General features: G+C 42.2%; 1 protein-coding gene across 2 annotated transcripts; it reads right to left on the bottom strand.

Moving 5' to 3' along the window:
• Window positions 1-1,997: 1,997 nt before the first annotated feature.
• On the bottom strand, window positions 1,998-23,893 carry igfbp3 (insulin-like growth factor binding protein 3). 2 transcript variants are annotated; one of them, XM_079245276.1, is made up of 4 exons: window positions 23,436-23,893; window positions 21,192-21,439; window positions 18,130-18,249; window positions 1,998-2,254 (listed from the first exon to the last, which is right to left on the bottom strand). In XM_079245276.1, the coding sequence occupies exons 1-4, from the start codon at window positions 23,797-23,799 to the stop codon at window positions 2,129-2,131; spliced, it is 858 nt and encodes a 285-aa protein (XP_079101402.1). In that variant the 5' UTR covers window positions 23,800-23,893; the 3' UTR covers window positions 1,998-2,128. The 2 variants fall into 2 exon arrangements, with proteins under 2 accessions (XP_079101402.1, XP_079101401.1); XM_079245275.1 differs by lacking the exon at window positions 1,998-2,254 and adding an exon at window positions 8,039-8,209.
• Between the last annotated feature and the right edge of the window lie 1,295 nt (window positions 23,894-25,188).

Here is a 25,188-nt window from a genome sequence, read left to right as displayed (position 1 = left end):
GAAGTCCTGCTGTAGTTTCTCTTTCTTTTGTTTCCTCTCTGGGTTAGTTTTGTTTTTCTTACAATATCACACTGTTTCATCCGGCACTACCTCCGAAGAAAGGTATGCAGATGCAGATAGGTCCAATTATCTTTAACTGCATGCATTGACGGGTAGCAGCGCAGCTAAAGTGCTTTAAGTGCTTGTGCTTGGAGCATAGGGGCAGCTGGCACCTGCGGCAGGCTGAGACGGTCACATCGGGCCCTTGTCCCGTTCAAACAAGCCTACACCTACACAGGATTAGGCACAGACGTAAGGACGCGACGAGTTGTGAACATGGGGGGGAAATTGTCAGGGAGGACCTGCATGACAGCATGAAGACAAGGAGGAAGGCAAATGATGACAAGTCAGAAAAAAGAGGAAAAGAAAAAGCGGAGAGGTGGAAAAGAGACAGAGAATGGACAAATCCAACCAGGAAGCATGGGAACACTTAAGAGGACAGCTCAGCACAAAATGTCTCTCTGGTATCAGAAGTACTGTCCCTTAAACTAACACGCTTGTATCTTGCACCAGACCTGAATCTGACAAAGTCTCCGAACATCTGTGGAAACTGCTGCTGCAGCACAACCCACCTGCCAACTGTCCTTTTGTAACATTCAAACAGCTGCAAAACTACTGCTCTGCTGCGTGTTGCACACACATCTCATCAGCCGAGCATCTGACTTTCCGCTCGGGATGTGCGAGCGGGAAAACGTTTGGATGGTTGCTGTGGCGACAGTCTCCTTCGCTGTTCATGATGAGCTCGGGTGTCTTTGCAACTAACCTGCAGAACAAATCCGCACATTTCTGGAGCAATGTTTCGATGCAGCTCCGAGTTGGTTTCCAGGTTCAAGTGAGATTTTTATGTTGTTTTTGCCTTTACAAACCAATCAAAGTCACATCAATCGAAGCTACGAAGCAATGCTTCAAAAGTCGCCTATCTGCCTGGGAGTGTTTACAGTTTGCATGTAATAAAAGAAAGGAGACAGCTATGTTTGTTGCATAGCTGAGTTTCATAAATCTTCACTGCCGTTTCAGCTGTTCTGCAGCATCAAATCTCCAACAATCTCATGTATTAAAGCTCCGAGTCAACAGGAAAAGGTGCAGGAAACAAACTTATCAAGTCTGATACGAGAAAGGTGAATTTTCTGCAAAGCGCTTCATGAATTGAAGAGTGAAGAAGCAGAAGGGGGGAGGCATCAAAAGGCTGGTTGTTAAGGCACTGTAACTGCACCGTTTGCCTTCATCCCATCTGCCCAGCGGAGCAGCGACGAGGAACGAGAGGCAGCGGGGAAGGCTGATGGTGCCATCGCGCTTAACGACAAGCGGCACCATCCCATAGTCTTTTATTTTAAAATGGACCCTGAGCCAGAGTGTGTTTTCTGTCTCTGCATTGTTTAGTGGACTGGTGATGGGCAGTCTGACATCTCTAAACTGAGCTTAGTGACATGTAACATTAACACAAAATGTGTTGAGAGAGCACACACACCCACACACCATCTTGCACAAACAGGCAGCTGTGAAAACGTAAGTTATGCAGGCGTTCATGGATTAGAAGACACACAGATTTGCGGTTACACACACACTCACAGACACACATAATAGAAACTATGTTGGTGCTTTTTTTTTTTTAGTTTAGTTTTGTTTTTAGTGGGTGGGGGGTTGCTGGGGGTGGAGCGAGGTCACAATCAGGAAAAAGTCCTCTTTAAAGTGAGTGGAAAAGTCCCTCCTTCCTCTCCCTCTATTAGAATAGTGCAGATGATAGGTCTCTCTTTCCTCCCACGCTGTCTCGGCTTTCAGCTTAATCTTTTTGTTTTATAAAAAAGGATAGAGGGTCCCTTAGCATGGGACAGATAGCTGTGATGGGCAGGAGGCTGTGCTCTGCCGCTTTCCCCCCCTTCCCTCCCCCTATTCTCCCCCAACCCCTCTGACAGAAACAGGACCTGAAATCAAAGGCCCAGAGGTCCTTCAAATGTTTACATAAAACTACATGCAAGAGCAAAGTGGGCTCTCTTTCTTTTTTTTTCTTCCTTTCTTATTCTCTGTCTTCCTCCCTTCTCCTCCCGAAGCTGTTTTCCTCTCTCCGGCCACACGTCGTCTGTCCGTACTCTCATTTGTTCTCCAGGTTGTAGCACTGCGTCTCGCCCCGCTCTCTGCCATCGTAGCCGGGCAGAGCTTGCCCGTATTTGTCCACGCACCAGCAGTAGCCCCGTCTCCTGCCTTTGGATGGACGGCACTGCAGAAAAGATAAGAGACAAGCAAATGAAATGCTTTTACAAAATGCTGTATGTTCAGATATAAGCTCATCTCACGAACATTTTTAGCCAGTGGTGACTTTTTACTTCTGTCCACCAGAGTTCTGTTTGGTAACTCAACAAGTTTCATTAAAATGGGACCTTGACACATAACTTGTTGCTTTTTTTTCATTGCCCGTTATTCTCATTGTTATAAATGTTAAATTATTACTGTTCTTAATGGTTTTATTTCAGTTATAGCTATCACTTGTGGTTTTTTTCCCCCCGTAAAGCACTTCGGGTTCCTCCGCATTTGATAAAAGCTCCACAGGTGACTTTATTGTAACTGTTACAATCACAGCTTTATGTTATATTTGGATCATGTATGCTACGTTATGTTGTCATGTTAATTAGCTCTTAGCTAACTCTGCTGCTGTCATGTGATGACACACTGTCCCTGACAAATAAAGAATTAATTCAAGTTGAATGTTGTTGCTTTTTTTAAAAATTAATGTTGGCTAACTGTAACATGTGTTACAGATGTCTTCAGTCCAGCCATCAGTATGTATGTTGCACACAAAACGTTAGCGATATTCAACATGGAATCAGGTGGAATTAAAGGAAAAAAATAAAAAAGTTTATATTTAAACTTATTTTAAATCTTAATGTTGGACACGTAAGTAGAACTAAGTGGTGGTAATTCCTTCATCTCAAACAATTTATGGAAACAGAAGCTAGCACCAGTGATGGACATACCACTACGTAAGATGTCAGCATCTCAGTAACTTGCTGTTACTGTGTTAGGTGTCAAATGTGAGGAGTATCATGAAGATATCTGTTTAGATACACTTCAACTAAAAGCTGCGTGTGAATTCAGACGTTTAGATAAAGTCTAATTAAGCTAAGCTGTTAACTTGTGTATTTAGGTTCATTCTGACATCATAGAAAAAGCAGAGTACGTCTTGCTTTTTGTGAACTAATAACCAGTGTGTGAAATACAGGATTCATACACCGTTTAATATTCTTTAAAATATGTAAACAAAGTATTGTTTTTGACATTAGAAATGTTGTGTTTTCAGAGACCCAAAGCTAACAGCTATCATGCTATATATCTACTGACAGTCAACTGGTGACTTATTATTATGGTTATTTATTGTTATTATTTCCTGGATATGCTCAGAGGCGCAGGTTGAAGACTGGACTCCTCACTCTCAGAAATGTGCTTTTAGATTTTGGATGCTTATCAGCCATGCCTTCAATAAGACAAACATGTAATTGATGGTGGAGAGGAATGCCCTACTGCCTGGCACTGTCTCTTACAGTTTATGTGCAGAAATGATCAGATATAAACAAGACAGGCCAAGCAGCTGTTAGCTTGGTAAGAGACTGGATTTAATATGTCAAGATCGGAGCTTTGTGTGTGTTTTTGTCCGATTTAGTCAGAGTGGAAGTGTGTACTTGGCTGCTGGGGCTAAACGTTGAAGAAGCAGATTATTTCTGATAGGGATGGCCACGGAATGAGAAACACTCTGATTGACTGAGAATTGAGGAGTGTGAAGGTAAACATGGAGTTGCTAAAATATTTGCCAAGGCCAGTTGGAGGGCTGCAGGGAAACCAGTGCTGCTATTCTGGGAAGCTGGCAGACACTCAAAATCATCTGGAGCTGATTATGGCCTCCGCGTGCAAAATGTGCCTGTAAACACACATTAACAAACATGTAGGCGCACACAAACCAGAGTTGTATGTACAGTATGTGTACATACCTCCCACCTGCTTATATACATGTATGCACTAATATCAGATGTCCCAACGGGGGTCAGGCTTTGTAGAGTGGTAACTTTATGAGCTCCATTTGGGGTGCACATGAAATGACCCAATCAGTCAAGTGATGCCCAGAATAATCCTCTTACCATCTGTAACGGTGGGAGGGGTGACAGAGGTGAGGCCAGCCAGGACTGAGACATGCCTGTCTGTCTCACTGGCAGTTTAGTCAGTTAGTAGCAATAGCATGTACACAATCAGCAAATATACAGGAGAAAAGTCTGAACACACAGGGTGAATAGGTGTGTCCAAACTTCTGGTTGTATATACAGTTAAGTCAAAACCATTTTAGAAAAACAGAATTAAACAACCATTTGCAGTAAGTATGTTTGGTTGAATGGTTTGGATCTGGGACCTCCAACAGTAAAAGCCTTGTTTCCACCAATAGGTTCAAGTAGGGCTGGGAGATATGACCAGAATCTCATATCCCAATATCACTCATTTTATATCCCCATAACGATATACATAATGAAATAAAAAAAAATTGTGTAATGTGTCAGTCATCAGTTATGTGTCAGATGTTCTTGGCAACAGCAGCAGTGATCTCCTTCCATCTGGGGGAACTATGGCCGTATGACGTTCCACAGGTAAATACCTGTTGCAGCGTTTGGTCTGGAGTTTATTATGCGCTTTCGCCTCCACTTGATGCTGCTTTTACTCGTTGACTCTATTCTTTATTCTGTATTCTTTATCCTGATTCCTGCGCAGGTGATAAAATGAGTTAGTTGTGTCGGAGTCCGTTGTTGGGACTGTGAGCTAGTCTGTTGTCGGTTCCACGTTGGTCTTTTATATCCAAACTGCATCCAAGCAACAGAAGTTTTCCCTCTTTTATTAACAAGCTCATCGGTTTGGGTTTGCTGGTCATCTTTTAGTGAATTACCTGCTCTGAAACACGTCTGCTGCCGTTTCCTCCATGTTTGTTTATATATTGCAGTGTGCCGTAAAGCACATCTTGATGTAAAATACTGCCATGAAGCTCCTTATTGTGGCGTAAACAATAGAGCCTCATATGAAACAATAGACATTTTCTATCGTCCAAACAATATATACCGTCATATCGCCCAGCCCTAGGTTCAAGTCAGCATGGGTTGACATGGGTCAACAGGTTGGTACGTATTTCTTTTGCATTTTCAGAGGCAGGAATTAGGATGGTTTGCCAAAATATCCAATATCACCTGACCTACTTGTTTGGGACCCTTCTGTTGGGATCCCAATCTTACCAATCTTACCAAAAGAAAGAAGGACTTTGACATTTCAGTTTGCCGCTAGGTCAAAAGAAAGAAAATTCACTTCCTGTGTGGGTTGGCCCAAAGAACAGCAGCATATTTAAATAAATGTGGATTTTTTTGGTTTGTTTTTAGAGCCACATGCCTAAGATGAAAGAACATGACCTGTTGGATGTCGACGATCCTCCATAAGGAGCTGAGTATGTCACAGTTAGCACATTAAGAGTTTGTAAAGCACTTTACTTCAGTTTGTTAGGCTCCTTCCTTGTTAGCTTCTGCTATTTGGGGCTAAATTTAAAGCTGATGGTAATATTAAAGCCGTAGATGTAATCACAGTCCTGTTCAGGATTCCCAAAGACGACATTTTAGCTAAACCAACACCCATTGGTTTAGCTAACTTTAATGTGAGCTAATGTTTAATTAATTATTTCAATGAAGACAACATAGACCGGACTAAAATTTAAGCCATGAAAGATCACATTGGCACAGTGTCAAAACTTATATGTGTACTTCAGGAGCAGAAACAATGCAAGATAATGCATTACAATACAATGCAGTACTTTTAGATTGGCTAAATCTGAGCAATCTAAATGACTCCTGGAACAATGTCCGATGCACAGACCAGACTGTAGTGAAGATGTTTGGTCAGAGTGCACTGCAGCACATTTGGAGAAAACCGCATACCAGCAGAAACACAGCTCATATCAACAGACATGCACGGTGGTGGAAGGCTGGTGATCTGGCCTTGTTCTGCTGCTACATGGCTTTGCAAACCTTGCAGTCATAGAGTGGACTGTAAACTCATCTGGACACCAAAGTCTTCAAGAGTCAAAGCCTGGCTGAAACTGTCTCATGCAACAGGACAAACACAGCAGAAGGTCTACATCAGGATGACAGCAGAAGAAAAGAATCAAGGTCCAGTCCAAGTCCAGATTAAGTCCAACTTAAGACACTTTATTTAATTAGCAACATAAAGTCAAAATGATGTAAGTCGAGAACTGTGTAAGCCGAGGACAGCCTGTAATATCAGTGAAATCATGTTTACTTTTGGGAAAGCTTGAGTTTTACTACATCATTTTCAACTTAACAAAAATCGTAAAACAGGAAGCCTTGAAAAAGGATGAAATTTTCTGCAGCAGATGAATAAAGTATTTTAAGCCACTCTGTCATATGATGAAAACTAAAAAGCAGATGTAGGAACAAATCTGAAGCAGCAGTTTTTTCTGCTACTGCGTTAACAGTGAAAGATGTTTAATTGGGAGCTTTTTACCTCCAGGAGACTGCAGTAGGCTGATAATTGTGCGTTTGTCAGACTTGCATGTAAATAGACTAAAATTAAGCCTGAAAATCGGTCCTTTAATTGAAGTCAATAAAGTTCCAGCACCCAGGAGCGCCGAGCCGAAACAAAGTCTCCAAATACTTCGAGGCAGGCCGACAGACAGGCATTAGAGTGTGACCAGGTGTCTGTTTCCGGTGTAGTCGACGTTCGCGTGCAGCCTGAGTGCACGATCAAAGGCAGCTTTATGGAGACACAGGCCTATTAAAATACCTCACCAACAAGCGCTGCAGCAGTCTGGTGGCAAGTACGCAGCGCCGTTCTCACACACTAGCATCCTCAACAGATTCTTCGCAGTGCAGTAAGTTTTCCTCCTCATCTGTCTCACTCTTGTTTTCTGTCTCTCTCTCTCTCTCCACTCCTCCCTCCTCCCCCTCTTCCTCCCCTCCTCACTGTGCCGTTGTCTGACTGTGTGGACAGCTTCTATTTTAGCCCTGACCCAGCGGACGAGACTGCGGGGACGAGCTTAACATTGTGTTCCTCTGCTCTGGTTAATGATGATAGAGTCCCCCATGCGCCTGGTGCGTGCATGTGTGCGCGTGCATGTGTGTGTGTGTGTATGCGTATTGGAGGACTGAAGAGCCAAAGGAAAGGCGGAAGGGAGAGGAAGAGCATGTGCATGTGTGCATTCCCCTGTTGCTTGGCTACCTCTGAATTTCCGCTCAGTCTCTCTTTCATCTGTGAACTATTAGCAGTCATCTCGAGCAATCCTTCCTTTACTGCTTCAACATGCAAATTAACTTTGACATTACACGCAACTATCACTTTTATCAGCTTGATTCTGCACCTTTTATTGCAGGTCAAATGTGTTTTTTTCCATACACATTTTAAACAATTACACACCCTTTCTCTTAAAAGGTATAATCAAGTCTATTCCATCAGTTTTAATCCCAACGCTGAGAAGCGGATTCAGGAACTCAGACTTTGAAAACACATGCTAATCCTTCTATCTCAAAGAAAAACTGTCTAAAGAGTGTGTTTGAAGTAGCAAAGCTTCATTCGCTGTAAACCTGAGAGGTAGCTTGGGTTTAACAATGGCCTGTTTCAGCGTAAGAAAGCAGTCGCATACCATGCTGTGTTTACACTGAAGGTGGCTGTTTCCTCTCTGCACGTCTGTTAACATCACAAAATTAGGAGACAAAATCCGCACTTCAAGAATTCAAATGGAGAGCTAAGTACTGCTGAGAGTCTGACACTATAAAGGCTGCAATTATGGTTTTAAGATTCCTTTTTAAGGAAGAGGCGTTTTCAGAGGAATTTGAAAAAAAAAATACAAATTTCTTAATCGAAACGGTTTATTCCATTTTCCCATTTGTGGATTCACAGTGTAATTTTGGTCATGTAGACCGACACGTTTAAACAAATATAGCTGCAACAGCCAAAGATTTAAACTTACATGGCAGCAATCATGATGCTTACAACCACGGGCTCATCGATACTGCATTTCTGAGGCAAAGTTTTCGACTAGCCATCGACCCAACTGGATATGTTCGTCAGCTTCTCTGAGGCTGGTCCGCCGTGGTTGAGTTGGCCATTCCAGGCATCCTCCTCTACGGATGCTTTCCAACTCCTTCTAGGACACCATGAGAGAAAATATCAAGTCTACCCAGAAAATTCTGGGCCTCCACTGGGGCCTTCTTCACAAAAAGATGCTCAGATGCTCAAAACCACCTAATATGACTTGTTTTGACACAAAGAAGCATCAGCTGTTCTCATGCTCCCCGGATGTCAAAGCTCCTTACACCAAGAGAGAGGACTCATTTTAGCTGAATGGATCTAAAACCTTGTTATTTTAGGGACATTAAAAGAAGCTTTCACCTCAGTAAAAATTCAGCTCTTGTCCTCCTCTCCTCATAAGAAATGAGATGTTTGGAGTTGCAGTACTGCTGTTATTCTTATTATTCCCATTCTCCCTCCATTATTAATGCGTAAATAAAGGAGCTTGTTGGTCCAGATGGTGTAACAGCACTCTAAAAATCTCCAATGATGTTCAAACTGGACCAGATGAGCGAATAGAAGCAGGAAGAACTTTACACACTGACTGATTAAATGAATAAGAACATGTTTGTGATTCCAGTCAGGGTGACTTTGTTTCTGCAGAGTAGCTCCTTCTCTGTCTTTCAGGCCTTCCTGGTTTACATGCTATGATTATGGGGTCCGGCAGGTCCTCTTGTGGTCGGTCATGGTATTAACCTGTTTCTGTTTTCTCTACTGCGGATTCGTCAGTGTGACGAGGAGCACCTGTAGCCCCAGGTGTGTTCATACGGTTCAGTCTGCTGCCTCTCTGCTCTGCTCACAGGTACAAACCTTTTCTTTCTTTCAACTTTTATCTGTTCTGTTCAACATTTATATTCTTTCCTCATGATTACATAAAAACACTGACTTTGCATGTTTAAATTCATGTGTTGATGAGAGTCAATATGCCCAGCAGAGCAGCGAATTGTTTGGTTTTCTAGCAAATGCTAAGTTGCTTCACATGCAATAGTTTTTTTTTCCCCTTTATGTTCTTATTTAAAACAAAAACTAATGTATAGGTTTGTATTGCAATGTTTTTAAAGATTAGATAAGCAGCATCAACTGTTCTTGTTTTGCTTTACAGCCTCATAATTCTCAGCCCCGTAGTAGGCAACAAACTGCTGATCTGAATAACAGCTAATCAACTTCTTAATACTTTGACCAATAACTCAGTCGCGGATATCAACTTTTTTCAAAACATTAGTGACAGTCAAGTAAAGCGTCATGAAGCGTTGAAGCTTGCTAGCAAATTGGTTCAGAAAATGCTTCATGTCTCAATGCTTTATGAAGACAAAGCGACGTGCTGGCTAATGTGCACAACACAGGTGGCTTCACCATGTAATCTGTGATAAGATGTGTTTTTATCTTTTTATCTGACAAAAATATTGTTCCCAAAGATTTTGCCTTTCTTGAAACAGTGACTAAACCTGTGACTTCATCCTGATTAGCACCATATCCTGAAATACTGATCTATACAAAATATACATGTATACGTGTGTGTGTGTGTGTGTGTGTGTGTGTGTGTTTTTATGGATTAATTCTATGTGCACATTCTGATAATTTTTCCAAAATTGCATTGTGTGTGGAGTCAAACATAATTAATGGCAAAAGTAGTAGGCTAATGTTCATGATATGTATCGCTGGACCTATCAGCACATTAGGCAATGGGGAGGGGGGACTATGTGAAGACATTACTCTTAAGTTTTTTGCCACAAGGATTATATCTAAAAATACATTTTGTTTTAGAGAGGAAATAAAACATTTATATGTAAAAAAAAAAAAAAAAAAAAAAAAAAAAACCAAGACAGGATAACTTCATTCCTTACAAACTGTCCTTCTGTGCTGGACCGATCATCCTTTCAGCAACTATCTGAGCCTTGTTAAGCAGCAACTTTAACACAAGCTTTTCTCTGTGGTTAATGATGCAATCAGAAGTGAACTTAAACTAAAAGCTTAGTCTATCAGTCTGCATGATTCATTAAAAAATAGGGTGGGAATGAGGGAAGCTTCTATGAATGAGCGACGGAGCGAAAAGCAAAGGTCACTGCGTCCACACCTCTCTGGTGCTAAATTAGCACTGCACCTGGAGAGCAAATACCAACTGAAACACACTGCGTGACCACAGAGCAGCAGTAAATCTGGGCCTATTACAGCTCATTTTATATTATATTTCATGTGACCTGAAACTGTAATTTAGAACATGAAGGATCAATCATGAGCCTTTGTGTTCAAACTGTGAACAAGCCAAGTCATGGTGACACTGTTTCTCACTAAGGTAAATGTTTCCACCGTTTCCTTATTTATCAGGTGGGATCTGCTTGCATCTCACCAGTGTTTGGTCCTGGATGTCTGCAAGCAACTTACAAACTTCCTTAAGGTAAGTGACAGATCCTCAAAAGACACATTTCTGAAATAAAAGCCCTTAAATGAGCTCTCTGATCTCAGCACGCTGGACCAGAGTCTAAACTGTGAACCTGCCCAGATGTCTTGGCCTATACTCTGCACCTCACAGCCCTGGCGCTGGCACTGACTGGTCCGGATGGCCTTCACCAGAGAAAAAGCACATCTCATACATGCTGCACGTTCATAATACTGCCTTTATGAGGCATGTTTTGCATATGAATGCATGCTCTTGTGATGCCAGTCTTTATAGCTAATAGCAGCGCCGCTGGGCTTCACGGACATTAAAAAGAGCCTGGTCCAGACCACAGGATAAACACAGGCTCATAAAATGCAACATGTGTGTGTAAGGGCACATTTAGGTAAAGGTGCTTGCATGTGTGTGTGTTTGCAGTTTCACCAGCAGTATCGGCAAGACGCGGTTTTCTTCTGAAATACTTCTTTAAAAGGGTGAATTTTAAAAGAATGGATCAAAACTTTAATATAAGAGCTTAAATATCTCTATTATAAAATTTTCAAACTTCAAAGCTGCTAAAATAAGTCCGATGCTTATTGAAACTGGACACGGTAAAAACAATCTGGAGACTTTATGGCATGACATGGAAGGGAGAAGACTATTCCAAAATGGGACTTGGTGCAATATTTCAGATACTTATTGGTGAGTCAGTAAGCAGGATTCCCAGAGGGTGCTGCACCGGTCAGCCAGTAAGCCAGAGTAACGGCATGACTTTAACCATGATTGTTGATGTTTGGTCAGGTTTTTGCATCAACGTGAAGCAAAAGCTACCTGAAGTTAAAAAGCCCAAAGTCTGATAGAAGACAAACTCGGATCTTCTGCTCTGATATTTGTCCATATCGCCGCCATGAAACCCTTCGCCTGAAGAACTTTGAGACTCTGAAGCAGCAAAACTCATGAATGGACCCTTTTCAAGTCCACAGTGTTGTTTTTGCATGTTGTGACTCAGATGGAGGCTCTGCACCGAGAGAAATAACCTGACGTGATTTATCTTCTCAGACTGCCTGCAATTATCTTATTTATCAAAATCCATCCAAGTTGTGTAAAACGGATATTCTCAAAGTTCATCACAAAGTTTTAAATATTTTCTGCTTGTTTAAAAGTAAAATCTGGAGCTGAAATATGTACATTAAAATCAGCGTTTATGTGCCTGATTCAGTGTTTTAAAAAAAATTTACAGTGAATCTGATTATTTACAACCTTGTCACAAGAAAAACATCCCATAATTTATGTTGAAGCAGATAATTGTGTTTTAATTAATTAAGAATAAAAGTTTAAGATTTAATAGTTTACAAATTTTACACAGTTTTTACTTCATCCTGCTCTTTTGTTGGACTTTTTACTATTCTATTGATTAATTTGTGTTGTTTTGTTCCAAACAAATAAAGACATGAATAACAAAAGATGGAGAAATAGTGTTTAAAGTTTAGGTTTGCCATAAAATCCACAGATTTCATAGAGACCTTATGGTCACATCGTCCAGTATTCTTACATGTTTACACATATGGTGGCTTGCTAAAATATTCACCCCTCCATGCAGATAACAGTCTAGACATTGACTGCACACAGTGGGACCTTTATTTAATCAATGTGTTGCACCAGGATTTATTTAGGAGGAAAATGCACATTATTGCACCATTTTTTCTTTTTTTTTTTTTAATTTTTAGAATTAGCTTAAATAAGGTTATTTTGAGTTTTTATTTCTATCAAGCAAGGAGCAGCTCAAACAAAAACGGTAGAATGAAGCGCTCCAACACAAACCATGTCTTTGGTTCTTTTTTCTTAATCACAATTTGAACAAAGTTTTTGTAGATTTTATGACCTGAATACATGTCAGGACACGTGAATCCTTTTGCAAGCTGTGTGTAGATGGACTAATATTAACCTAAAACTATCACTCTCCATACTTTGCTTTTCACAGCCAGCACATCCAGAATAAATTTAACCTTGCAAATGATCAAGATCAAATTTACTTTATGAGCTATTAACATTTCAGGGAGGTTCTGAAATATAATCTGGACTCTGCATAATTAAATGTGAAACCACTTGCATGTGCACCATTTTTTTTCCACATTCTCTAACAACCTGTGGCTTCAGAGTAAGTTGTGTGTCTCATTTGTAAGCTGTAACAATTTCAGCTCTTTTGCATAAGATTTTGTGATTAATCTTGTATGTATTTTGAAGCAGATCAAAACTTGGCAGATTTTCCCACTTTTCCCACTTTAAAGGCTGAATCAGAACAACCAGTGTGTTGATATCCAGTTGCTGGTGAGATGCAGCGCCGTAAAACAAAGCAAAACGCAGAAGTTGGAGCAAATGATGTTATCATTGTTATGATGTGCATTACTTTGTTTAGCTTAAGGATGCTTCAGAGTTACGTCTGCAGGAAAGGACATAACGGATGTCAGTGTGCCATCAAAACAAGTCCAAAGCATGGAGTTTTAAGGTGTGAAATATGTGTTCTGTTGCTTTTAAACATCTTACAGAGGCTTAGAGAGCATGTTGCAGGCTAGAACCCACCTAAAATCAATATGTAGAAAAATATTGTTTGAACCAATGTTGAATATTAACACGCTTATAAATACATTAATTTGGGCTTTTGAAGTAGTTTCTGTAAAACTGCAAGACAGGAAGGGACGTCGGAAAAGAAGAGCACCCAATCGCAAGAAGCGCGGTAACATCATCTCGCCTGTAGATGGCGTGTATTTATTCTTTTTAAGGGTAATGATGAATACACGCCATCTACAGGCGAGGTGATGTTACTGCATTTCTCACAATTGGGCGCTCGTCACAGCGGGGGTGCTTGTTCTGACCACACCACCGTCTACCTTTCCCAGTTTTAGATGCAGTAGAATTCTTACAGAAACTACTCCAAAAGCCCAAAATAGTGTATTTATAACTGTGTTTATATTCAACATTGGTTCCTACATATTGATTTTATGGGGGTTCTAGCCTGCAACATGCTTTTAAGTGTTTCTGAGGAATTTCAGACAACTTAACAGGTATGTTGAGTGTTGCTGTGTTGAGGTGACTATTGAATTTCAGTCCTTTTAGGAATGATGTGATTAAAAAGAAATTGGTACTTTTGGCACTGACATCTATGGAGACATTAAAAAAAGCACAAATATACTCTGCTCTTATTATTACATAAGTCAATGTAATTAAGCCCAAAGTGAGGAAAAAGGAACATTGGAGCAGAAATGCAGGGAGGGAAAAGGAGCAGGCAAAGAGACAGAGTGAAAATAGCTGTCTGGGTCCCCGAAGGTCGGTCAGTTATTATAAAGCCATTGTGGTTGGTGTGTACGTTTCCACAGAACCTTCTGAGTCATGCTCAATAAGTCAACCCTTATGGGCCTGGCACTGCCAGCACCCAGCGAGGGAGGAGGCAGGAGGGTACGCAGGCACCTGGCTCACATCCTTAACCAACGGCCTCCTCCTACTCTTCTTCCTCTCAACACTCACGCACACACTAAACTCTGAAAGAGTACACACAGAGACGCAGACACTGTCGTCCCATTCACAACCCTCTGTGGGGTGATTCCTGGCCAAACAAGGAAGGAGAAGCCAGGTGGGCGGAAGGGCAGGATGAACAGAATGATGGAGCGGGCAGGCAGAACAAAAGACGGGTGCATGACTGTAGGCAGGGCACAATGGGGGTAATGATGGGTGGACGAAATGATGAATAAGAGAGAGAGAGAGAGAGTGAGACTTAGAGGGGTGTAATGAGTGGGTCAGTGTAGGGAATGCATGGCCTGAACTGGGATACTGAGCCAGTTCATATAACTGCTGCTAAAAATAGGTTTCTCTGTACTGTAGCTGAGGTAGGGCTGCACCGCTCGACTTGTCTTACAGGCTGCTCGGATTACTAGCATGCAGACAAACACATGCTTGCAGCTTTGCCTTGATGTTTTCATTTTTTACTCTAATCTTCATCAACTTGTGTGGCTTGTATTAAGAAAAAATTCTGTGGCTCATGCTTCTACATTGTGTAACTTTGAATGTCTCCGCTATTGTCCACTTTTATTCATACAAACATTAAGAATGTATTTGTGTTTACTGAAAGGTTATTCTATCGTTGATTTCTATCGTTACTTACTACACATTGGTGCTGCTTTAAAAGGCTTAAACCTTTTCTCCTTCAGCACAAATCACACAGTACGTGTTGAATCGCTCCCTCCCAGTCCAGCTCACCAGTTCTGCTAACATAGTTCCCACTGAAAGCATCTCAACTATCATTTTCAACAGAGTCTCAAAATTCTTCTTTAGTAGTTAAAAGGGAAATATGAAAAAATGATGTTCTGAGCCTGACGGCACATTTTTTGGGTGTCAGAAGTAACTGAAAAACATAATTGAAAAGAAAAAAAGTTTTTTTATCTGAACATGTGACGCTCAGATTTGCAGTAAAGCCGTGACACTTCAGCTTTCCAGCATCCTGCCTCAGTATTTCCACCTGACTTTAACTTCAGATGGCGCTGAATTCACTGGTGAATTAAAACTGCTTTTTATTTCAGATGTCGTCGTTTGTGATACAGAATAACTCGTTCAGCTCCAGATATGATTCTCTGCCAGGACTTTTTGCTGGTTTACATTCTAACAAAGTCTGACAGAGTTGGCATTCTTTAATTTATTACTCACTGAATGTGATCAAATTCAGGTTTCCCTTTTGTCACGGAATGCACCACAAGAGCAGCTGTAGACAAACAAACTTCAGTAAATTATCAGCCATGCAAGTTGTGGATTACACAGATGTTACTGTGCCATAAAGCTGGTAAAGAATGGAGTTTCAAGTCAAAGATCCTTTAAATCTTTTTACTTTGATGAGATTCACCTCTAAAACTCAGGTAACAACCATTTCCACATGACTGTATGTCTTCTGTCAGTTTAAAATGTTATGTAGCTGATCAGGAACAATCAAACTCCAGCTAATATCCATGAGAGGGAGGGTAATGTTTGACTCAAGCTGGAAAAGAAACAAGTTGCTACTTGTACTAGATTTTTATGGTGCTATGAACTCATCTTTCCAACTTGGTTACAAGACTTTCTTTTGATGAGTCGAAGAGCTGTGAAGGAGTGCAGCTTTAGTAAACTTGCAGAGAACAGCTAAATTTATGTTTGAAATAAAGTTCATCTTTATCCGCCATCAGTGGCTCCGTTTCCATCAAGTGTCGAGCGAATCTGAAGTGAACTTTTGACACGTGGGAGGAAAGAAAACAGGCTGCACAGTGCGGTCAGGAAGTGGCGGTATAGGCTACATTTCCCCAGGCTGTAATTGACAAAATAGTGGTTGCAATAAAACCAGTCACCTAGGCTGCATACAAGGGAAGAATGAAGATGGGTTTTCTGATTTGTACCTTTTTTGTTCAGGATGAACAGGACTTTGTTTGTGTTGGCATCAAATATTCCATTTTTTTTAACCTCATTAGGACCAGTTGCTGATACCAGTAAAAGGTCCGACCTAAAACTCTACAGTTTACTGAAAGTGATGTCGCTTACTAAAAGTAAGCTTTGTCTCTAGTTTGTGACATTTTTCTCTCCGTTCTGATTCGTCAAAACGTGCAAAACATCTTTTTTTGGTTCCTTCCATCTGATTTTCTCACCCAAAACTTCAACATAAATGTAGGATACTTATGTCATCTCATCTAGAAAACCGTTTTAAACCTGAGCAAGGATGTCGTGAGCAGATTGTGCCAGCTGGCCCAAGCGGCCGATTTGGAGATCTCACCACAACCTCTCATTTAGTTCGGCTTCACTTGATTGGAATAGTCTCCTTGTAGAGACAATCTCCATATCTTGTATTAGGATTTCATGGGTTGCAGCTACAGCTGCATAAATCCAAAAGCAGATCCATATTGACACTGAAATTGTCATATTTGTCTTGTGTCCCACCATCTTTTATTCTTAACCGGTAACATATCGGTTTATATACATACTGATATTTACACATTTGAACAAATCTTCCTTTACTATAACTCCCAAAGTATTCTGATAGACCTTGTTGATGCAGATCAATCTTTTCATAAAGCGTACAATGTTTAAAAACTTGGCACAGAGGTTAAAGTTTTGCTTCATTTTTCTACTTCTTTATGTCTTTTGTTTGAAAACTCCATGCAATCCCCTAATCAGGCGGAAGACTGCAGGTACTCAGTGGCAAGCCAAAGGATTTCAGGTTAATTCTCATAGTTCCTGGTATTCAATCATTCAAGGAAAAGCCGTTATTTCCTCGTTCCTTTCCTGCCACAGTCTGAAAGATGACACCAGTTTCTTTTCAGCAGTTTGCTACAAACTGGATTTTAAAAAGGTTTAAAGATGCAAAAACAGATAATATATCATGTTTACAGTTGTCCTTCTTTGTCTTCAGCTGCCTCCCCTCCCCTCAGCCATCCCTCCCCAGCTGCCCCGCTCCCTTCTTTTCACAGCATTGTCACTCTAGACGGTTCACACGCTCTCCTCTGCGCCGCGTTTCCAGTCATAAATCTCTGCAACACACCGTGAAGGCACATCCCCTCAGATGGATTTAACACACGGCCCCGTGCCCCACCGGGCCTCGGAGAGAAGGCGACAAACCCTGGCACGCTGCTGCATCCACACTCAGATAAAAACTGAAATCCAGGAACGGAACGAGGAACCGTTGGTCATGAATAAAGAACAATGACGCCACATTTTAGGGAGTGTTAGGGGGAGAAAGGGAGATGAGTATCGAGAGGATGCTTTTGTATTGTGCGTGTGGATGTCTGTGTTAGGGCTTGAGTTGACTAGCAGTGCTTGTGGGGGTTTTTGGTGACTCACATTTCTCAGAATGGACTCTAGTTCCATGAAATCCCTCCAAGACTCTCAGTCTACTTTAAAAAAGGACGGTGATATTTACTTGACATGGTTTGTGCCTCAGCATTGCCCCATCCGTCTGCCACCTTGCTCTGTCTAGCCCCTCCCTTCCTCCAGGTTGGTGTGTGTCACCCACCGCGCTACTCCAACCGATTCGAGCTTCCTTGCTCTTTTCTTTCTTTCAAATGAGCAGGCAATGGGTGGCCCTGGTCCGCTGCACCGCGGACAAGAAAACCTAAACCAGTGACGGCCTGTTTGTTTTTTTTCTTGTTTTTTTACCTCACCGACAGCACCCCACACCTACTCACCCCCATCAAAACTACCGCCATCAAACAAGCGGCATACATACTCTCCCCTGCTGCCAAATATACCCTGCCACACACACACCCAGACCACATTCTTACATCCCTACCCCCCACACTCTCCCACACCACACACCCACAAACACACCTGACCGACCTCATTTCCTTTGAGGCATGAGTCAGACGGCTGCAGAGCGTTTACCAGAGTAATACATGGTTATTAGCCATTCTGATAATATAGTGTTGATGTGGCTGTCAAGGCAACCTGAGCTGCAAAAAAAGGGGGATTGTACATCTGTGGGTGGTTGGGACGAGTCTTTGAGGATTCTTTGGAAGTGTTCAGACATGCGGTGGGTCTATCTGCGTGTCTGCAGGTGTGTGTGGCGCTGTGCGTGTGTGTGTTAGGAAAGAGATGAAACAGCAGGGAGAGCCATTCACCTGTTTTCTCTTGTAGAAACCTTTTCTGTCACAGTTGGGTATGCGGAAGCCTCTCGGGTTGAGCACGTTGCTGATTTTAAGACTGTTCAGGATGCTCTCCATCTCGCGCCGACACGGCCCCTAGCAACACGACAAAATACACACTTAGTAAGAAAAATAGTAAGCTTTAATCTATACACTATCACAAACATGAAGAACATAGGCAGAGTTTACACAACTTCCTTTCACAGTTAACCCTCTTAAACCCTGAAATGACTCAATCAGCTCATGAAATGTTTCTAATCTTATCTGTTAAGTTTCAGATGAAGCGCTTTCTTTTTTGTCTGCATCAGTAAGTCTCAAACACTCTCAGGGAATCTGAGCAGTGATTGTCTGAGCACTGAGCTGGAGAAACAAACCCGCCGGTAGGTCCAGGTTGAAGAGGTTAGGTTGCCAAAATGAGATATCAGCTTTGGAAAAAAGTGATACTCTGTCACAAAATATTTGTAATCAAGACTGATTCTTTCTAAACGGAGGTAAAGAACATAAAGCTATGCTGTGGGGTTCTCCACCACAAATTGCAGAGTACAGCAATGTTTTGTTCTGTTTGTACCTTGTGTTTTTGCTGCACATGCATGAAGCTCTGCATGCATACCACCTACCCACCAACTGACAATGATACACATTTTTTGCCAGCTGCATATGGCCGAGTTGGAATGGACAGCCGCTGCAGCTTTAGTCAGGCATCAAAACTTTAGAAAAATGCATTTGCAAATTATTCTGTTGGATTTATGTGCCCATCCTTATCATGGACCTTTCTGCTTGGGTTACCTTGGCAACATCAAACACAGAAGTAAATACATGGCTATGCTGGTCATGGGGGTTTGCAACACAAAAGTTTTGCTGAGACATAATCTTCCCCCCACGGTTTCTTGGAGACAAGTCATTTCTGTTGATCTCCAGCAGGAAGTTTTATGTCTTTGTGGCATGGTTAGTGATGCAAAAGTCAAATAGCATATAAAAATCCAAACACTGCATTAGACCAGAAAGACTTGACAAACCCTCCTCCGAATGATGTGGTTTGGATCCGATTAGCAAAAAGTCTCATTCACATTGTTTTTTTTGTTCCAGACTTTGTGTCTGGAAGAGAATAGAAGCTAAAAACTGACTGGGGTAGGTAGTCAACAAGACTAGCTGTTCAATGTACAGTTCATTTATACAATAAGTCTTATCTTTGGTCTGACTGATACAGAAATAAATGATAACTTTGGTAGCAAAGTGAATGAAGATGAAAGCGTTGGTGGTAGAAGATGTTCATATCCTTCATCATGGTGAGTTTCTTCTCTTAGCTGCCTGTACAACTCATTTGAAAGGGAATTTGTTCAGGATAATCTCTGCACAATATGCATGTAAACTTTTTAGCCTCATTCATTTTCAGCTTTTTCACTTTTTTCTGTTTTCAGATGAATAACGTTCTTTTAAAGATGCCAAAAATATTTAGTAAAAAAAAACAAAAAAAAAAAAAACTGCATGTTTTTAAAAAGAGCTGTCCAATTACGCTTTGTCTATTAAAGCACAAAATAGCAAAACAACTTGGTGTTCTTTCCATCCTTTTAATGGACATATGATGTCTGAGGATGAAGAGGTTTTTAAAAACCTGCAAGCAGGAATTTCGTTTATTTATAGGCTTAGTACAGCTATCCACCTGAACTCTGTTTGCCAGGTAGGCTTAAATTCGCAGTGCATACTTGGCTATTTACCACATTTCATTTCCTGTTAAGTCGTTTGCATGTCCTATAAAGAAATCATTAAGCTAGTTCTTTCTTTGCACAGAACACATTTCTTAAACTAATATATTTTTTGAAGATATCTGAACATGTTCAAAAGTAGTTGCTAACTTGCTAAGTGTGAATGTATGTACACGTTGCATAGAGTTAATGGTAACTAGTTAGCAAAAAAAAAACAGCCAACATCTCTGAGACAGATTCTCTGATATTATTGCATTGAAAGACTGAGTTCAATTTGAATAATAAATAAACGTGCACAAAATACACAGTAGCTGAGTCTACTAATTAGTTGCATAGCTAGCTGGCAATAAGACAGCCAACTATTTCAGCCTCTTCATGAGAAATCTGCTTTGCATGGCTGCTGAAGTAACACATAACTTTTATTTTATTGACCATTTGCTGTTCTGTGATGCTACTATTTCAGTTCAAGCTGAATAATTTCCACCTCTTGTTGAAGACTAAGTCATCTGCTGGTTAATGATGGGACATAAAAGAATGTATGTAGTAAATATCATCTATAATCTACATCAATATATGATCTGGATGAGATAGAGGCAGAGTATATAGAGTAGAATAGTAAAACCATCTGAATCAAATCCAAGGTGTTTTGCAGCTGTTTACCAGCATGGACTTGCAGCTGCAAACTGAGTTTTCAAAGTTAATGTACTCTCCATTTTTATTTGGACTTATTTGCTCACAAAGTTGCTTTAGGAGGTGATATATGAAGTTAATGTGAACAGATGCTGATCAACATACATACACACACACACACACACACACACACACACATATATATAAATATGAAAATAAACAAAGTGAAGTGAGATGAGATAAATGGATGTTGATTCATGATAAAAAATGATGACAATGTCAACTCTACGATGGAAGATGCCATGGAGGTATGAATGCATAAAAAATTGGCATCTTAAGTAATCACAGCTGTACAGTCATGCTATAGTTGTAGCAAACCTAAACTATACCACACAAATGACAAAGCCCATTTCACTCCTGGGTGACTTTGCATCCAGGTACTGATCCTGCCATAACTCAGTCTGGAACTGTTCCAGCAACCTCTACAAAGACTTGAATGGCATGATTAAATGATCTGGAAACGGGTTTCCATCCAAGTTGGCACGTTTTATGTTTTTAAATGGCTTGCGACTTGTTGCAGGTGTGCAATATATCCCTTGTTACTCCACCAGAGCCATCTGAAAGCACAGATGAAATCTGTGTTTCTGCCATTAAATAGGTTGTTACTGAACAACAAAAGCATCTTTTGTTCTAGGTGTGACTTACATACTCAGTCTCCCTCTTGTTCTCCAGGGAGAAGTTGTGCATGTCCATATTGGCTCCTCCTGACACTGATTCCACCTTGTAGCTCTGCGTCTTCTTGTTCTGAGCCTTCTGGATCAGTTTGTTGTGCAGCGGAGGTCTGGAGTCCATTGGAGGCTGACCGTGCCCACCCTTCACAGTCGCCACGCTTGGTGTCGCAGTCATCGTTTGGGTCGAGTTGGTGCAGTCTTCGACTTGATTTCTAGCATTTTCTGTGTGGACAAAGGTAAGTCATCAATCTAAAAATGTTTTAATGTGTGCCGAGTGACTGGTTAGAGAACTCTAAGCTAGATATTTTGTCGTATCTCAGCATCCACTTCTCCCAAACTTTGCTCCTTTTGGGAATCCAACACCATCTCCAGCTCTGTTCCAGTTTGTAGAGATTACCGAAGCACAAAACCATGAACGCCTGCTGACGATCTTTCATTAAATCATGCAGCTAATTCTTGGCTGTAAGAGAGGCTTGTTTAAAACAGAGTAAATGAAATTAAGTCATTGCCTCGAGGACTTTTTTGGAGACAGAACTGAAGCCAAGCAATAAACAGAAACATGACGATTACATATCCACAAATTCCCACAGTATGCAGACCAAGAGATTGAAGAACTTTTAAGGCGGCAGAGAAGATGTGGTGTGTGTGCGTGTGTGTGTGTGTATGGCAGGGCGGAGAGGTTGGGGCAGGTAGAGTGGAAGATGAACAAGCAGATATATTAATAGCCTCTAGCACTGGCAAAGTTTCCTGTCAAATTGTTAAAGACGGAGCTGAACAAGTGACAAGAAGAGAAGAGTTCAAGTGCTCCTGTAGCAGAACACAAAACTAACCACAATCTGCCACCCAGCTGATCTCACCGCCCCATGGCAACTATGGAAGGACATAACCCTGCAGAGACAACGTCCTGGAATGATGCAGGACGATGGGAGGACACATGCAGCGACTTACACACCCGAACACAGCTTTAAACTGTTAACTCAAAGCAGATTGTGTGGTGAGGGCGGTGGACGGGCGTGTAGCTCGTGTGGGCAGGCAGGCAGGCTGGCAGCCTACCCGCTCTCTGTGGCCACCTGATAGGTGCTTCACATCAATTCCTTCATCATCCCACTCAACTCCAGCTGTGGAGATGCCGTTGATAAGCATACAGTGATATCTGCCTCTTTGTTGCTGGTCTAAAAAGCGTGTGTGGCAATGCGAGGGTTGAGAAACTGCACACACTACACTACTGTCGCCAATCCAAACACCCAGGAAGAAGAAAACACACAGAGGCACCTGGAGGCCTCCTATCAGCAGCGCCTAAACACACAACTGTGTGTATTCACACAGAGATGACGTGTGTGCCGTTTGAGCAGTGTGAGCAGCATGTGTCCATTCACACCAAACACCATGGACAGGATGTCAGTCAGTGTTGTGCAAGCGCGCATGCAGTGGTCATCACTGCGGCTGCAGTTGTGCGTGTTGTTTATCCTTTTTGCCAGACATCTGGGATATCTTGGCTTACATGTTGATCTGGGGAAGCTGCTGCACCTATTTTAATGTCACATGCAAATAAATAAACAAATAAATAAATAGATAAAATCTCATGAACTTTAGAGGGAAATGGACATTGCAGTAGACTGGAACAAGCTCTGCGCACAGCCTCAGCTAAATACTGTGTACTTACAGTATGTATGTGGCATCCCTTAACTACTGGTTTGCAGAGCCAGGCTGTGTATGTGTGTGTGTGCGCGCGCGCGCGCGCGGAAGAAGCAGTGTTGTCATGATCCAAACCAATCTGCAAATCCAAATGTAAAGTGTCTGTTTTTCTTCCTCTTGTATTTTACGCACGATGGCGCAAAGCTGTGCACGAAAGGAAGCCGCCTAGAGAGCCACATCCATGCCTGTGCGAAGCTTTTCCCCTTAATTGGTCTTATCTACTCACATTTGCAGGAGTTGGTGGGATTTGTTTTACACAATCGAGCACCAGAATTCATGTGTGAAGAGTTTTTTTCCTCTCTAACCACAAACATATCGATCTCCCAGACACCGCGCACTTTATCTGCTTGCATGAAAAGGGAACCCTCCCGCCCCTCTTTCACCTCTCCACCCCAGACATGGTCAGCAAAGAGCAAAACCTCGTGCACAGGGCGCCTGTCAAAGCACCCAAACACACAAACACAAGAGCAACAAGTCATTCCCAAAGTATGTTGGAGCGCAGATGGAAAGCAGCGCTTACTACCTTGTTTTGGTGCTGGTATGAGAATGCTGTTGAGTTTTTTGGACGCGGCGCTGGCGCACACTCCTCTTCCCTCCAGCAGAGCCTGCAGAGGTCGGCTCTCTCCGCGCTGATGCTGGCAGGTCAAGCCGGAGCCGCAGCGCGCCGTGTACACTCCACACGCCTGTCCCTCGCCGAGGGCGCACGTCATGCAGCAACCGCAGCCGGGCTCCCTCACCTTTTCCGCACAGTCCTTCGGCAGTGGCTTGCACTGGAGCAGCGCGCCGGCGTCGCACGGCTCGCATCGAACCACCGGTCCCACCGTGCCGGCGAGCCGGGCCAGTGCGGTCAGCGCGGCGGCCAGACAAAGCACACAGAGACCTGGCATTATGTGGATGAAGCTGCTGACAAAGGGACAGTATGGGAGTTGTCACATAGGCTGAAGTGGACTCTCTGTGACACAGCGAACCGGCTAGCCTTCTCCATCTGTGTTTTCTTTTGCGCGAACTTCTCGCTTTATACAGGCGGCAAAAGAGCCAACAAGTCACACCCTCCTCCGTATGAATAATGTAAGTGGAGAGCCCCAACATGCGGGACCGCTGCGTCCTGCCTCAGCACTGCTGCCTTTCACTCACTACTGCTCATCCACGCGCTTTGGCTGGAAAAAAAAGGAATATAGAAAACCTGCAGCTTTCCATCTTTTTTTTTTTTTTTTTTTACAACAAAAGCAAGTTAGAAGGGCTGCAGATGTAGCTGGAAATATTTCTTTTAATTTATAAGATGCTGATTAAGCCAAAGTTCATTTAGAGACAAAAGGTAGTTTTCATGAGGCCACATCCCCTGCTGGTGTCGGTGGTATGGATGGGAATGCCATTGGTGGTTCCCTCCACAGGTAGTAATAACACATTCCTCTGGCCAGGTCTGCGACGCCTGAACAGCATATTGAGTCACTAAAACAAGAGTTCCTTGGCAACTGCCCTTTGTGTGTGCATGGTCACATGTAGGTATTGTTTTACTGTTCTGGTCTGTTAAAACTGCAGAGTTCAGACCCAGCAGTCAGCCAACGAGCACGTGCCAGCCAGACGGCATACCTGACCCGTCTGCAGCTCTGCTCACCTTTCACATCCCCTCAGCAGACTGGTGATCTGGCTCTCCAAACATCCAGACCCCTTGCACCTCTCCCTTGTGAATGCCCACCTCGTCATCGACCCCACACGATTTCAAATTATTGGAGAGAAAATGTTCAGGTTGTGCAGACTCAGCATCGGCCCCCTGTCCAGTATACCCCCCCGTTCTGCAATAACAAACGTGAGAGGGGGGTACACTCTGAGAAAATAAAGCAATCAGTATCGGCCATTGTGTGATTTTTCCCTCACAGAAGCAGAAAAAGTGTTGAGACTGCTTTATGAAAAACAAGCAGAGGGTAAGGAAACACCTCGACAACAGCAAAAAAACCTCTCCAGCCAAGATTAGTTTTCTTAGTACTTGACACTTTCTCTGTTTTGGCATTTTTCACGTGTGAAGGAGTCAGCGTCTGACCTTTGGCTTGTTTCTTGTCTGCCTGTCTGTCCAAGATGTGATTTACCTGAACCAGCCATGAGCTTTAAAATAATTCAGCAAAAACACGCTCTTTGCACGCTGAATGAATCCCCCACAGTTCTGCTTGGTGTTGTCATACCGACAGGATCTAGTCATCCGCTTCTGCTACAGAACTGGACTTATCAATGTGGCCTGAAAGAATTCCTTGCTTTTCATTGTGGCTGCGTTGAGCACCCGG

Source organism: Telmatherina bonti (assembly GCF_933228915.1).
Source record: "Telmatherina bonti genome assembly, chromosome: 8".
Classification (NCBI taxonomy): Eukaryota; Metazoa; Chordata; class Actinopteri; order Atheriniformes; family Telmatherinidae; genus Telmatherina; species Telmatherina bonti.
This window is presented reverse-complemented; position numbering and strand designations above follow the sequence as displayed.

What these genes read in the sequence shown, in the direction of transcription:
- igfbp3 (XM_079245275.1), bottom strand. Translation starts at nt 23,799, where the DNA reads ATGCCAGGTCTCTGTGTGCTTTGTCTGGCCGCCGCGCTGACCGCACTG. An exon ending in CATACCAGCACCAAAACAAG is followed by an intron (nt 21,440 to 23,435) that starts GTAGTAAGCGCT and finishes TTGTCCACACAG; the next exon opens with AAAATGCTAGAAATCAAGTC. An exon ending in ACAAGAGGGAGACTGAGTAT is followed by an intron (nt 18,250 to 21,191) that starts GTAAGTCACACC and finishes TCGTGTTGCTAG; the next exon opens with GGGCCGTGTCGGCGCGAGAT.